Below are 16,503 nucleotides of genomic sequence, written 5' to 3'. Positions count from 1 at the left end.
AGATCTGCGCGAGTCCATTTTATTGCCCGTTAATTTTTAAAAGTAAAATCTAATAAATATTCCGCTGACGCAATACAAAGCAGTTACTCATCGTCTGTAACGGCTACGACGTTCCATTAGGCAAATCTATTGGAAAGTTGGCAATGTAAGGTTTTGTGGAGGCAATAACAGTTTGATCAAAACGGTATGAATGCATTTGTTTCTGTTTTAATCTATTTTCTCAAACGAATATATTTGCAGTTTTCAAGTGCAAAACAAGAGATTTAATCAAAAAATTCGATATTCGGTAAATGCGATTTTTGGTATGTTGCTAGATAATTTTGTTGAACATTTTATTAATGAAATGGCTTCATGGAATGTTTTTTTGTATAAAATAAAGTCAGTAGTTTTATTTGGTATCGAAATTCAAGTCGGGAGTAGCAATAAGTTTGGTCAAAACTTGTAAGCCTGAGACAGTAGGTAGTTGTTTTGATTACCATGGTACTTAACTAAAGTTTGACCTTTGGTAGAAACGTGCTTTTTTAATTGACGATGTTTTGCTAGAATATTTGAAGGTTTATAGAGAATGATGAAGACGATCAAAAAACTATAATTGACCTAGGTATTTTACCGGCATACCTTGACGGGTAGGCCTACATCGTGCATTGAGATAACGGGCTAGCCGGGTCACGAACTCAAGGATTTTCGCCACGCTCATACAAAACAAAAACAACAGGGTAGACACACTTTTCGCGGTCTTCCGCACGAATATTCAAAAATACTAACAGATGTCAATTCTATCGGCCAAACACAACCTACTAATGGATGAGCAACCTATTAATGTATCCGAATACCTTATATAAAATAAGCCAACCAGGTTACATAAAGGTTAATATCCACTTTATCTCTGGAAATATGCCTGCCCGCGGTTTTTGGCCAAGATTAACCAGGGTTCATCATACACCAAAATGTCTATTACGGGTTCCGGAGGGACCCCGTTCTGTTTATTAAGTTCGGGCGTCCATATAAACACCCTGTCCCGAATAGAAGCCACAATGTAAGCTAATCACAACGCCATACAATACGGTACCTACGCGCTAGTTGTAGTAGTGGAGTGGTAGTTCATTTACGTGCTCATGATTTATTCAACGCGTGAATTTGGTTGGCTTAAAAATAGTTTAAGTTTTGGTACGGGGACAATGGACCCACCCGATAATATTAAATAACGGACTACCTCCAGAACCCGTAAGAGACATTTTGGTGTATGATGAACCCTGGTTAATCTTGGCCAAAAACCGCGGGCAGGCATATTTCCAGAGATAAAGTTGGTATTAACCTTTATGTAACCTGGTTGGCTTATTTTATATGAGGTATTCGGATACATTAATAGGTTGCTCATCCATTAGTAGGTTGTGTTTGGCCGATAGAATTGACATCTGTTAGTATTTCTGAATATTCGTGCGGAAGACCGCGAAAAGTGTGTCTACCCTGTTGTTTTGTTTTGTATGAGCGTGGCGAAAATCCTTGAGTTCGTGACCCGGCTAGCCCGTGATTGAGATAGGCGCTTCCTATCGCGACGCTCATAGTGCCATGCATTCAATTTAAAATATTGAAACATTCTGCATAGTTCAAAGTCCAATGAGGTTTTTCGCCAAAGTTAGATACGTACATTGATGTTTTTATTACTTATCAATTGTCTAATTTCATGCAGTAACTCGGTATGAGTGGCTTTTCCTACTTGATAAGTTACCTCATTTTGCTTTTACAGCCCCTAAAATATGTGACAATGAACCCAAGACCTTCCAGATGGCTTTGGGATGTTTGTATAGATCTAATAAAAATCAGAGTCCAGTTGCAAATTTGCACTGACATTTTAAAGTTGTTTGCCTTAAATCGTTTGCAGAATTGGATGTTTTAACCATATTGAGACCTAGCTAACTTGAGTCAATCACAGCAACAACAATTTTGAATATTTGGTTCATATGCTAAACATTTGTCCGAACACACGTGGCTAGCTGACTTAACCTATGTAGATGCAGCCGTATGTGACTATTAGCTGAGTCATTGTCTTATACAACACTGGGTTAGAAAAGCAAATTGATATACCACATTTTCTGACAGGACATTATTAACAGGACCAATACTAAAATCAGATGAGACAACTGATGTTGAATTGTTAGCAGTTATAACTTGTTAGGTAAAACCTGCAATTAATAGTTTGGTGGTTGAAGGTGAGAAAAAGTATTATGTTGAATTCAGCTTACACCATTTGCTCAGGGCATTAAATATATATTTGTTGTTGAATGCATATAATAACCTACATATTTTCATCACTTGTAATCTCCACTAGAATTCAGCATGCTTTTTGTTTGCATTCATGGTGATCTATTGTGTATAGCGCTTCTTCAAAATGACTATCCCTAGAGAGTTGAAGAAGAACAGCTATTTTTATTAGTAGCTGACGGGACATGCTAGGAATAGTTAGCAGTTTCTGTCTCAGTAGAATTAAAGGAGCACAGACAACATGGGAATGTCTTGGCTCGGCTTGAAGGTCTCAATAGTAACCCCATCGACTGTCATTTGGTGATATTTGAGACTGAAAGCATGACTTACCACCAACAGTAGAATTGCTAGCAAAGGAGTTGCTTCGAGTTTGTTCTGATGCTAATGCATAAAATTAATTTGACACAATTAATAAACAGTAGTCAACAAGTACTAGATGTCTAGTGAACTGTCTATAGAGTTAGGGTAGTTCATTGTTGGAACAGAACTGTTAAAAGTAAATGTGCAATTAATAATGAAATTCGTTACTTGACTTGTGTTTTATGAGGCTTGCCAGTCTGTGCTTTTCCATCAAATGGCACCAGAAAGCTGATTATTACCATTACTAAACTGTTACCCGATAGAATTTTACATTAAAAGAGGTTGAAAAATTGTATAACATTCTAACACTACACTGCGCATGAGCTACCAAACAAATAGCTAAGATATGTATCAGGAAAGAGCGCTGCTCTGGTCAGCAATATCTGGCTCTCTCATCTTACATCTAGAATCTGAAACATCTTTACTGTTTTGATTGGTCTGAGCAAATATATTTGCATCAGTGCGCATACTGGTTTGCCTGTCATGTATCCTTCTATTGAAGAGCAGTAACTCTTCTCATCACATCCTTGTGCATTCTCATTTATTATTAATTGCTTCTAATTCGTTATTCAGAAGTTGCTTTATGATAGATCATTCATCAAAGTTTATTTATCAAATCGTTTATTCGATTTTATTGGCTAGCTGTTGCCCTTTTTTGTTCCGTTTTATTATTGTTGTATGGTATAATTTATAAGGCATTTTTATTTGAAACTAACTTCTTGCCAATAAAGTAATATATATATATATATATATATATATTGGCATATAGAAAGTTGCATGCAAATACATGTACTATAATATATCATTAATCTAAGCCAGAGGTGTCCAACATTTTTAGAGTGGGGGCCATTATGTAAAGTCAAGCCTAAGCTGGGGCCACATATAGCTGCTTCGTGTATCACAAATAATTAAATTACCATAAATTTATATATTGAAAAACATGATTCCATTCATTACGTGTAATTCTCATTCTTCACAAACAATATATTTATTTTAACTACATGGAAGTACAAAAAAACAAATACATCAATATATTGGCTTTAACTACATTTAATTACAAAATCACAAATGCATCAAAATATTAGTTTTAAATTACATGTAATTACAATAAGCATGATATGAAATTTATGTGCAGTGTCTTTGTTGAAGAGATATTGCAGTGCTTGGTTTTCACTGACAATGGTACTGAGCATACTACTCTTAGTGAGCCACTTGGTACTGCTTCTCTCGTACAATCCTGTCTAGGTCAGGTTTAATGTCTGAAAATGAAATTCTGAGTCGCTGAGCTAGATGCTCATCGGTTAGTCCGGTATGATATTAGCTTTTGGTATGCTTCATGCGACTGAAGAACTGCTCACATGAGTAGGTGGAGCCGAAGTGGCTGACCATTCGAAGAGCATGTTTATGTAGAGCTGGATATGGGCCAGCTGGAAAGAAATCATGATAACACTCTATGAGTTCATAGCTGATGTTGTTGTTTGAGACGTTCGTTAGCCTGCAAGTCAATGAGCTCCATCTGTACCTCGGCCGCTACACTGCTAGGGTTGACAGAAAATATATTGGCAAATATCTTCATCTTCTTTTCAGTTTCTGCAAACTGAAAAAAACATGCAAATTCAGCGGATAGACTTGACACGAGTTGGCATATTGCTCATAGTTGACCTCAATGCATTGGCCATTTTACCGACGCTCTGACAGAGTTCTAAAGTAAGCATAATTCTCCTCTCGAAGTTGCTGCTCCGACAGCTCAAGCTGTGTCCTGAATGCAGTGATGTATCTCCAGAGTTGAGATATTTCCTGTTTTTTTCCCTGTAGCTGAAGGTTCACTACTGGCATATGCTCTGTGATATCAGCTAGAAATACCAAATCAGTGGTCCATAATTGATCTTTAAAGTCATCACACTCACAGCCCTTTTTTCCCATGAATAAATCAATCTCTGGTAGCAAACTGTAAAACCTTTGCAGTGTTTTAGTGCTGCTGAGCCACTTGACTTTACAGTAATATGCTAGATCTTTGTATTCACATTCTATCTCCTCAAGCATAATTTTAAATTGTCGATGGTTCAGTGCTCGTGATCGAATAAAGTTAGCAGTGGATACAACCAGACCCATAACATGATCCATTTTCAGAGTTTGCTCTGCTAAGTTTTCTTGATGTATGACACAATGGTACACCACAAGAGAAACATCCCAGCAGTGAGAGCTGAGCAAAAGACTTATTAGTCCAGTGTTTTTCCCTACCAATGCTGGTACTCCCTCAGTACAAATGCCAGACATCTTCTCCAGTGGTAGGCTGAACTCAGCAAGTTCTTTTAATAGACTCTCATAGACATCTTTTCCAGTTGTTTTGCCATAAAGACTCCTCATTGTTAGGAACCTCATTATCAATGCCCAGTATCATAATTGCAAGCAGAGAAGTGTCAGACAGATCTGTGCTCTCATCTAATGCTACGCTAAAATATAAAAACTTCGTAATATGGGCTTTCATTGTACGCTCAATGTCCTTACTCAGATTTTCCTCTCTTCTAGCAATGGTGTTTCTTGACCGAGCAACACTTTATAAATTGCTCTTTTTATCAGGGCAGAATTCATCCACAAACACTGCCAGTGCCTAAAAAATAAAACAAGGTTAAAATAAACGTACTTGATGGTTACTAAAATATAATGACAATGGCAAAACACACAAACTTTTATAGAAATTTTTATTTTAGCTATAGGTATATCGAGATATGCAAGAAGTTATAACTTGCCTCTGTCTTTTAAGGTCTACAACTCCATGCTTATAGTTGTTTTATGCAACTCTTATCTGACATAAATTTTAAAAAATACTTACCTCCTTAGCAAATTCTCCATGTTGAAATGGTAGTTGTCGTTGACCAATTAGTTGAGCAATAGTGAGACTGCATTTTGAGGCTTTTTCACTAATTTTTGCATATCTTGTAAAATGTTGCTGCTGCTGTTACTGCAGATTGGATGATAGTGAGTCGTTTTTCTCCTGTCTGTCACGACCTGAGTATTGCTCATATGTGCTATGACCAGTTGCACAATGCCCCTTTATGTTGCACTCTTTGAGCACAGCAGTTACTTGATTGCATATGACGCAGATTGCTTGGCTCTCCCCGTGGTATTTGATAAAGTATTGCAATTTCCAATTGCTAATTTCCAACTCTTCTCTCGCGGTCAACCTTCCTGCGTGTGACCATAATTGTAACTGAGCAATATGTATTGAGCTAGCATCCAGCAAGCTGCAGAACATTTCCCAGCTCAGATAGGAGATTCCCGTTTGAGATGTTCAATCAGCTAATAGAAATAAAGGTTGTAAGGGAATTTCCAAAAAGCAAATAGGAAAGTCGAAGTTTTCAATAATGTTAGTTGAGGCATTTTATGCGCACTACCCATAGCTGTGGTGTTCGCTAACTATTATAGCCTAAGAACAAAGATAAACTGGCAACAATTTTTTTTAAAATATGCTGGCCTTCGGGGCCGAAAAAAACCAAGCTGAGGGCTGGGTGCCTGTTGGACGTGCCTGCTCTGAGCGATGCAAAACAAGTATTGCTTTCAACTTGGTGACCTCGACCTTCCGGCAGCGCAACTTTCGGCTGTTGTTTCATTGCTGTGGCAGGTTTAATTTATTAATTTTACATGTCGATTGGTAATCATTCGCTCATCATTGTTTCATCATTGTGATTTGTAGACAATCATGGAGCCTGATCTCATTCCCAATCTTTCTTCTGTTACCATTTGCAATGGTGACAGCAAACCTGCTCCAGAGTCAGCCAGTCACATTAAGCCTGTCAATCCTGAAAGCAAAACAGAGATCCTTGAACCTTGTTCCAATAATTTCTCCAAGGAAGTGAAAGTCACCAGACAAACAGACCAAATGAGAGCGCTACAGACAAACCTACGGGACATGTGAGCTTGTCTATAGTGATATTACGTGAGAAAATTCGGTTGTGCGCTAGCTAATGTTTGAGATTATTTAAACTACCAAATCTAAATTAATCATAGTTTTATGAAGACAAGATATGCACTAAATATTCATGATGTTCGTGTATTAGTGTAGAGCTAAATCAATGTATTATTCGTGTACTTTTCACAGTTTGAACTCTTGTGCTAGTAAATTCAAGAATAGCTGCCGTAAAGTTTGACTTCGAATTTCTTCTACTTCCTAAATATCCTCTATTCTCTTTTTACAGTGGCCTTTCTATGACCTTTTATGTTTATTGTCTTTTTAAGCATGCACTGCACGCTTGTACGATTCCAAATATTTAACAAGTTTAGCGTGTGTTGTTGTAGTGACTATCTCACCATGATGACATACTTTTTAGCCATGCTATCGATTGCTATTGACTCAATCATCGGGTGCTATTCAGTATGAAGTAAGGCTCGTGTAAAGTGATGCAATTAAGGTTTGAAATACTACAAAAGCAGCTCATCACTGCTCATGCTATGGATCTATGACCGTTCCTTTTTTTATTTTGTAGAAACACATCACGAAGTGACTTCATATTCTGCGCTGACAGATTGGTAGGTCGACTTGTTACCAGGCACTCTCAAACTACTCTCAAAGTACAGAAATATTGGTGTCATTAATACTGAACTGACCTAATCCGGTGTCTTTGTCAAACTTTTTACTTGTGATATGTTATTTTATTCATTTATGATATAATATGACTGGAACCAGCGGGAGAGCGGTATTCAGAACTTATCTTTACAAACTGCTCTTCCTACAGACTCTGGAGTCATTCTGTCTATGTGATTGATTGCATTACATTTTAACCTCTGTGAACCTCCAGTTCAAACAAAAAAATTGCGTCTGTCGCTTCAACAAAAATTCAAAACTTGAACACCCTTGAGATAGCCAAGTAAACTCTCTGGTGCAGCTGATCGCCAACTGATGCACTTTCTCATTAGCTTTAGTATTCAGTCATTGTAAGCAGATGTTTGTTGGGGTTTAAGGACTGCTTATTATATTATATTATTTTTATGTTATGTTAGAATAAAACACGCAGTTTGCGTTTTGCCTCGTATTTCTAAGGAAACTATGGAGGGGCCCGAGGTACTACAGATACAGCAATACATACTTCGGCCTAGCCTACTCTATCAATAGTAGTTGTGAGAAAGTCACTATACTTTATATGTTACCTACTCTTTTAATAGACAGTTTATGGGAGGAAATTATGTTACAATGATTTAAAAAGTCATTTTTAATCTTTGAGCAGATTAAAAGTAGTTACATTATTCCAAATAGGAAAACATATCTGTAGAATTCAAACAATTCGCTTTTCAAACATTTCTTTGGAACAGATTATGGTTGGCAACATATACAGCCCGAGGTCAGGCTGAATACATATTATTAGCACTTCCCTTATCAATGTACTAGTAGTTGATGAACGGACTCTCATGAATGTCTTCAGTTTATGGCTAACTTCATCGAATGGTCAATTCTAAACATTAAGCAACAGTCAACAGCAACATAAGCAACGATAAGCAACAGGCTGCAAAATCGACATTGCTTGCAGGGCCCACGGTTTGCTGTATCACATGTAAACTAGGCAGTAGACGTGATACAAACACATCGCAAGCTACAGATTAGTAGTGGAAGTCCTGTTTCACTTGTATATAGATCACACATTGGCAGAGTTACTGGTGTGCTATATATGGACTACACATTAGCATTAGTACTGTTATGTGCCCTTTGACCTACACAGTTATCTTTTTTTCTTGAAGTTCTTCCATAGATAATCATAAGTTCATAACACTAACCCTTGTATTATATCCGCTTTATCATTGATTAGATTTATCTGCATGTTTTTGGAAGATGATGCCAAGATATGTTATTTGTTTTAGATTAGGATGGTCGTAGAAGAAGCATTAGCGCATCTACCTTATGATGAGGTCACGGTGACCACTCCTACCGGTACGTTAGTCACGGGTTTCATAAATTATAAATATTGTGAAGTTTTTAATTTGCCAAGTCAGTCTGCTGCTTTCATGAGTTAGTAAGACTGCTAGCGTTTCTTACTGGTACATGTAATACTAGCATTTCTGAGTGTTTGCATCTTTAATTTGTAAAAGTTTATGTAGTAAGAAAATTTTATAAATTGATTATGCTGTCTTCTGGCTCTGATATACCATTCATTCAACTAGTTGAGCGAAAATAAAAAACAATCATTGTTGCTAAGAGGGGCTGTCATGGAGTTGTGCTGCCTTGGTGCATTCATGCTTAGGTAAACAACAACATTGGTATTTCGGAATGTATCCTTATATGTGACAGATATTTAAGTAAAGCGAGGTAAGCTAAATTATAGGTTAACACATTTGGCCATCTACTGGCAACTTTCCTTTATATAAATTGTTAAATTTCAGGTAGTAGCTTATTCTAACTGAACATGGTTGGTTAGAGACTTGTGCGACATTCCTGCAGTCTTCTGCAAGTCATTTTGTAGTCTACTTGCAGTGTATTCTTAAAAATTGTAGGCCCAAGTTATAGGAATATAACGAATGTTTTCTGGTGTTTGATTTATTGATGCCACTAAATGATTGTTCTAGTAATTTCAATCAACTCAAAATGTTTCTTTTGCTGTAAATGAATATTCTGGTGATTGTTATTGAATTCTTATTTCTGTAAGTTCACAAACAGTGATTGGTTCTTAGGCGATCACAGTTTAGATATTTATTCTTTAAGTCATTGTAGGTTTTTACTAATATTCATAGAAATTTGGTTATATTTGTTTTACATTTACGTTCAGACATGTTTTGCAGGAGCAAAATATGCAGGAAAGAAATTCAAAAAAGGCGTTACATGCGGAGTCAGCATAATGAGGAGTGGTAAGAGAACACAACTCCTGATTTAGCCATGTACTTTGTAGCAGGCCTCTCAAGTCCACTAGTTGGACTTCCGATGATAATTACTATCTACACGCATTAGCATAATTCTCATGTCCAATAGGCTAGTTTCTATCTTTTGTTTGGGCACCTTAACAGCTCAGTGATAGTTTATCAATCTCATTTCATATCGCAATCATTCATGTCTCAATTCCATCAGTTGAGGCCTCATGTGAACATTGACAAGTTTGGCCTATGCTTATTATGGCACTAGTTCGTAGATGCTGGTGTCAGTCTAAAATGCTCCTGTATTGGTTAATTCTGTTAGCACTTGGCATGCCATTTGTGTTTGAAAATCTTTATTGAAAATTGTAAGCTTCTATAGTGGAGCAATATTCTTCTCGTGTTTAATAAAAACAGAAAGAGATCATTGAAAAACTACTTTGAATGTGTGTAAGTTGATTAGCCAACACGCAGCCGGTAGTGCTAAGTTGTTACTTTCCCTAAACCTTATGTGGCTCTTTCTAATTCGAGTGTATCCTCACCCTAGCAGATGTAGTTTAATTTGTGTAGAGCTGTGAAGTAATTGGCATGCTTGATATGTGAATACCGAGCCCTATTTTTTACAGGAGAAGCAATGGAGCAGGGGCTAAGAGACTGCTGTCGCTCGATAAGAATAGGTAAAATTCTTATACAGACAGATAGTGAGACCGGGCAAGCTAAGGTCTTCTATGCCAAGTTTCCTTCTGATGTTGTACAAAGACAGGTCCTTCTGCTCTATCCCATTCTAAGTAAGAGAGTCGGCGCTATTGTACAGGGCAAGAATATGTTGGTGCTAGTAGTGACACTGTTAGTAGTAGGGTGAGTGATAGTAGTGACACTGTTAGTAGTAGGGTTAGGGATAGTAGTGACAGTGTTAGTTGTATGGTGAGTGATAGTAGTGACACTGTTAGTAGTAGGGTGAGTGATAGTAGTAACACCGTCAGTAGTAGGGTGAGTGATAGTAGTAACACTGTTAGTCGTAGGGTGAGTGATAGTAGTGACACTGTGAGTAGTAGGGTGAGTGATAGTAGTGACACTGTTAGTAGTAGGGTGAGTGATAGTAGTGACACTGTTAGTAGTAGGGTGAGTGATAGTAGTGACACTGTTATTAATAGGCTTTGTGGCAGTAGAGACACGGTGACCAGGAGAGTGAGTGGTACTGGTGATATGAAGTGTTGACTAGGAGGCTATTCAGTATTTCTAGAAAGTAGCACAGCATTTGCTTACTTATACCACCTACCTTCTGAATAGGTCACCCTACACAAGCGTGGTTGATTTCTAGTACTGCCGGTGTCACTCGTAAAATATTAAAATAATACATAAAAATACACGATTAAACAGTTTATATTTGAGATAACATGATTTTCATTGAAAATATTCACATTTAGTTAGTTATACAATAAGTTTTAGAACTTGCAACTCTTTGCTGAGGCACATTACACTTCATAAGGTATTCAGTGAGCAATCAACTAAAGCACGAAGTGGCTTTTGTGCTGAAACTTTGTATTATTTTTCTTACCCAATTTTACTTTCAGTTTAGGGGAACTTGTACTTTCAGTTTAGGGGAACTTGTACTTTCATTTTAGGGAAATTTGTACTTTCAGTTTAGGGGAACTTGTACTTTCAGGTTAGGGGAACTTGTACTTTCAGTTTAGGGGAACTTGTACTTTCAGTTTAGGGAAACTTGTACTTTCAGTTTAGGGGAACTCGTACTTTCAGTTTATAAAGGGGAACTTGTACTTTCAGTTTAGGGGAACTTGCACTTTCATTTTAGGGAAACTTGTACCTTCAGTTTAGGGGAACTTGAACTTTTAGGTTAGGGGAACTTGTACTTTCAGTTTAGGGGAACTCGTACTTTCAGTTTATAAAGGGGAACTTTTTACTTTCAGTTTAGAGGAACCTGCACTTTCATTTTAGGGAAACTTGTACCTTCAGTTTAGGGGAACTTGAACTTTTAGGTTAGGGGAACTTGTACTTTCAGTTTAGGGGAACTCGTACTTTCAGTTTATAAAGGGGAACTTGTACTTTCAGTTTAGAGGAACCTGCACTTTCATTTTAGGGAAACTTGTACCTTCAGTTTAGGGGAACTTGAACTTTTAGGTTAGGGGAACTTGTACTTTCAGTTTAGGGGAACTTGTACTTTCAGTTTAGGGAAACTTGTACTTTCAGTTTATAAAGGGGAACTTGTACTTTCAGTTTAGGGGAACTTGTACTTTCAGTTTAGGGGAACTTGTACTTTCAGTTTAGGGGAACTTTCCTACAAGTCAGTGTTATTGGATGTTGTTCAATGATAAAATTCTACCTTAATGTACATTTCTATGTAAAACAGCCCTTTATTCAAATAAAGTACTATTTTTCTCTTCATAGTTGTTTACAATCCTCTTGTTTCCAAATGATGCCAACATTGCATTTATCAGTAAACTGCTGAATCACAGTGATTATTATCAGTCTTTAATTGTTTGTAGTCTATAAATAATAATCAATAATTACATTCTGTAATAACTAGTTAACATTCAGTTTAAACACAACAAACTGTATTTTCATCATAACTCTTCAAAAATGAGTTGACTTTAAATTGTTCTATCAGCAGGAAGACAAAGTTACAGAGATGAGGTGTTCAACTCTGACATTTGTCTCTGCTATAGTTAGTATAAATATGCCTGAGCAGTGAATCAGCAACTCGTCGGTGCATAATGGAGATCCGAGGTTTCAGCTATAAAAAGTTCTTGTTCTTATCTATCAAGCATCCGCATGACAATACATGTACTAGCTAACAGTTGTTCATCTTCTGAATGTTTATCACTATATAGCTATATATCATCTGTTAATGCACAATAACATAGATAACAAAAGCTTTCAATACTCAGACGTCAGAATCATATGCTGGGGATAGAGAATGGAACTAACCACAGTTGACAACTATTGATATGTCGGTATGCCTATTGACAAAGATATATAGATACAGTATTGATATAGATATTGATACTCATACATCAAAGCCTAAATAATATCAGTAAAGACTGTCGACATCTTGTCTTGTCCTACAGTAGGTAGGAGATTTGATCTGTCAGGTGTGGTGTCAACTGTCAGACTAGATACATAAGCTATGTAGGAAATCTAGTGACAGACTAAAGGTGTACTTGCCTGACTCTTGCATACTGCCCTTTGGTGTACCATCTATTACTATTGCTGGTCCACCTAACACCTTGATCTACTCTGTCAGCGCCCCTCAGGTCAAACGTGTATTTTACTCTTGCGCACACCTTGATGATGAAAATTAATCAAAATACATTTTTAAGTCAAAAGTATGCTTGGGCTCAGAAGGTTTAGTTTTAGCGGCGCAGAAATGGAAGATCATTGATAATTTCTTTTTATTTCCTTTACTAAGTATCTTTATAGCTGACTTGATGAGCAATTTTAATACTTGTTAGTAATTTTAATACATTTTTAATAAATTTATTAATGATTAAATTGATTGTGATTAATTACCTGTTTGATTGGTAAAAGTCTCCAAAATCGATGTGTCTTAAGGAAATGTCAACTCTACTACTTTACAAAATAAGGCAAGCACCTTTAGCAAATCTTCTAAAGAAATTTCAAGTCTGCTCTCATCTAGTGGGCTTATAACAGAGCAGCTACCTAAAAGCTGGATAAGATGTTATTGGGTTATAAATATGTTCGTGGTAGACAGCCAGGAATATTACTAACATTCCAACTGGACTGACACACCGGTGGGATCATAATATGTGCCCACATTAACAGTCCAGCGAAGGGGTTCCTCTGCCTGTTATGTCACAAAATACTCTTGCAGTATTGAGCTTGTCCATGTGTATTTCATGACTTCTTATCAGCGTGTTACTGTAACACCAGTAGAAGAGTTGGTTTCCTTATATTTTCAGCTGGTAATATACATTTCCTGGTTATTGGTAATATGCTTATTGTTGTTATTCTTTTCAATTAGTTTTATAACTTTGTGTGTGCAATTATCTGTCATGCAATTAATAGAGTTGGTTTGGCTTCTCACTACGTTTAGCGTTGTTTTTCTGAAAGTTCTAGCTGGTCCATGTTCAGGGGAAACTATCTATTAACGCTGTTCTATGTAATCTTATGTAGAATCATTTAGTTTCAGGTCATTTGAAGCATACGTTTTCTTGTAACTGGCTGAAATGTACACGCATATGTGGCCACAGCTCAAAAAGCCCCTACGATCTCGACCAGCCATTTGATGATGTATAAAAGAATTCAATGGCAAATGTTAGTCGAAGTTTCTATATACGTCTACGGATTGCAATCTATTTGCTCAGCAAAGATCTTATACTCGCAATATGTGCAGAAAACTTAAGTGGTACATTCGCGCAGGCACTGATGAAGTTTAGTGGAACTAGCCTAAGATTTGACCTTGAATAAAAAATTTCGCTTTACTTACATCACCACCTCACGTAACCTTTTAAAAGTCAGCAAACTCCTTGAAAGAAAGAAATGATTACAGAGATGCGAGTTAAGGTAGTGCATATTAAATAGGATATCTGAAGACTTCAGTTATCAGTTATTGTACAACCATTATATACATGTATGTAAGATTTAAATGCAGTTAATTCATTGGTAAGCTGCTCTAAACAACACACAATTCTTTATATACCTCACCAAATGGCTGGTAGAGAGTGTAGTTGTTTTTCAAGCCGTGGCCAAATATGCGTGTACATTTTAGTCAGTTACAAGAAAACTGATGCTTTAGATCACCTTGAAGTCGTGGCTCTACATAAAATACTCTGCCTAACAACTTGCTGTTAACATATTGTGTCACCTGAACAAGGCCCATCACGACTTAAAACTTATTTGCAATTTCGGGTGATGCATTAACAATTTGCTTACGCTAGTCATGTCTGCAGTTGAATGCCCCTTTCAATATTCTCATGCATCCACTGCGTGTCTTGTTGCTGACCTGAACAAGGCTTTCATGCTGCTTATGCAGGATTTTAAGTAGACGTGTACATATTCTGTATAAATCACCAAGCACACTCACTTTCACGTCGTAGCGCTAGTACATTGGGTACTAATAAGAACATGTCCAATCCCACTGCATGTAATGTCATGTACAAGTCATAGGATATCAAGTTTTCCTTCTCACAATGTAAGGTTACAGTTGCCTTCATGGTAGAAGCATGCGTAGTTTAATCTGTTTATTGTGCCTGACATCAGTTTAATACAAACTATGGCGAGATGTGGATCAAAGATTATGAGGCTGTCTCTTTTTGTACTCCTGAGAATTGAAATTTAGGTTGAAACTTCAGGATTTAGATTGCATATGAGTACTTTATTTCTGCACTTCTCAGCGACATCTGCTTGATTAGTTCTACAGTATGGTTACCTTGAAGTATCTAATATCTCATTATTCTTTATTATGTTATAAAACAACAAATACATGTAGCTACTTGATGAACCATTTCCTGTTCTATAGGCTCTGGGAATACGGTTAGCAAAGCCCTAGAGGTGCTCCAAGAGCATGGAGTTGACGTAAAAAATGTCTTACTCGTGTCTCTTTTCTGCACACCTTACAGTAAGTAATCTTACACTCTTGTTATGGCCGATCTCGCTCTCTATAATGGTAATTAGATTAGTTCTGCTACCTCCTGTTAATTATTACTTTCAGCTAGGTCAAGGTTGATATGTGAATAGGGATGGTTAGTATGCTGTCACTTCAATGGCTGTTTCTTCACTCAGGCTAGAGAGGCATAAGATGCTAATTTAAGACTGACAATAATAGAGCCAACACACTAACTTATAACTAACAATAATAGAGCCAACACACTAACTTATAACTAACAATACCAGAGCCAACAAACTAACTTATAACTGACAATAATAGAGCCAACACACTAACTTATAACTAACAATAATAGAGCCAACACACTAACTTATAACTAACAATAATAGAGCCAACACACCAACTTATAACTAACAATAATAGAGCCAACACACTAACTTATAACTAACAATAATAGAGCCAAAACACTAACTTATAACTGACAATAATAGAGCCAAAACACTAACTTATAACTGACAATAATAGAGCCAAAACACTAACTTATAACTGACAATAATAGAGCCAACACACTAACTTATAACTAACTCCATATTGCTATATTATATACTCAACATCCATGTGTTTTTATGCTTGCTATATTATATACTTGAGGCTTATTGAAAAACAAAAGGTTATCAGCAAAAGCATATTTGGCCATGAAATGAATGCGATCTGAAGGTACATCATTACATCTGACGCAGCATTGGCTTGCTCTGATTGGCTACTAAATTATCAAAGATGGCACCTGTGGTTTATTCGTGTGTTCGGCAGCATTTATCAGTAACTATCGAGAGCCATTGTTTTGTTATCTAGTACTTGCTTCAACAATTGTTCTTTGTGATAAGAAATATATTAGAAAAACAGATCTACCAACTCGACTATTCTGTTTGTGTAGGCTTGGAGCTGTTACGAAAGGACTACCCAGAGCTGAGGATCTTAACCACTGAGATCCACCCTATTGCTCCGAGTCACTTTGGTCAGCGATACTTTGGCACCGAGTAAACCGTCAATTTTTTTCAATGTAAATTTTTTTCTTAAATGTGCGTGTTTATGGTAGTCTATGCTATTTATCATGTTACCACAATGCCCTTTCATTGCGCAGGCTATGACCATATCTAACGGTGCTAAATATTTTAAAATTTGTATACATTATATATTTTACTTGTGAGAACCAAGGTTTTTGAGCACCGTATCAGTTTTTTAAGCCAATGGATTTTTGATTAACATATATCTTACTAAACTTGAACTCACTAATCTATTTCCTACATTTTCTTTTGACTAGTAATGATCAAGGTAGTGCAATTTGAAATGTAACAAACAAGGTAGCGCAACTCTGAAATGTGACAAACAAGGTAGTGCAACTCCAAGATATGAAGAACCAGGTAGTGGAATACAAATATTATACTGTAAAAAATCTCGCCCACTTC

The 16,503-nt window shown here is 36.7% G+C and overlaps 2 protein-coding genes across 3 annotated transcripts; one reads left to right on the top strand and one right to left on the bottom strand.

Moving 5' to 3' along the window:
- The first annotated feature begins 7 nt into the window (after positions 1 to 7).
- On the top strand, positions 8 to 16,322 carry LOC137403951 (uracil phosphoribosyltransferase homolog). 2 transcript variants are annotated; one of them, XM_068090080.1, is made up of 8 exons: positions 8 to 145; positions 6,317 to 6,534; positions 7,107 to 7,149; positions 8,473 to 8,542; positions 9,388 to 9,453; positions 10,080 to 10,241; positions 14,951 to 15,049; positions 15,972 to 16,322. In XM_068090080.1, the coding sequence occupies exons 2-8, from the start codon at positions 6,323 to 6,325 to the stop codon at positions 16,076 to 16,078; spliced, it is 759 nt and encodes a 252-aa protein (XP_067946181.1). In that variant the 5' UTR covers positions 8 to 145; positions 6,317 to 6,322; the 3' UTR covers positions 16,079 to 16,322. The 2 variants fall into 2 exon arrangements, with proteins under 2 accessions (XP_067946181.1, XP_067946180.1); XM_068090079.1 differs by having other exon boundaries at positions 38 to 184.
- LOC137405315 (general transcription factor II-I repeat domain-containing protein 2-like) lies at positions 4,303 to 4,989 on the bottom strand. Its single transcript, XM_068091542.1, has one exon. It carries the CDS (start codon positions 4,987 to 4,989, stop codon positions 4,303 to 4,305), a length of 687 nt encoding a protein of 228 aa, XP_067947643.1.
- Positions 16,323 to 16,503: the final 181 nt, after the last annotated feature.

The sequence above is a fragment of the Watersipora subatra genome, chromosome 9 (genome assembly GCF_963576615.1).
Source record: "Watersipora subatra chromosome 9, tzWatSuba1.1, whole genome shotgun sequence".
Taxonomy (NCBI): Eukaryota; Metazoa; Bryozoa; class Gymnolaemata; order Cheilostomatida; family Watersiporidae; genus Watersipora; species Watersipora subatra.
The sequence above is the reverse complement of the archived record's forward strand: the minus strand, read 5'-3'. Positions and strand labels throughout refer to the sequence as shown.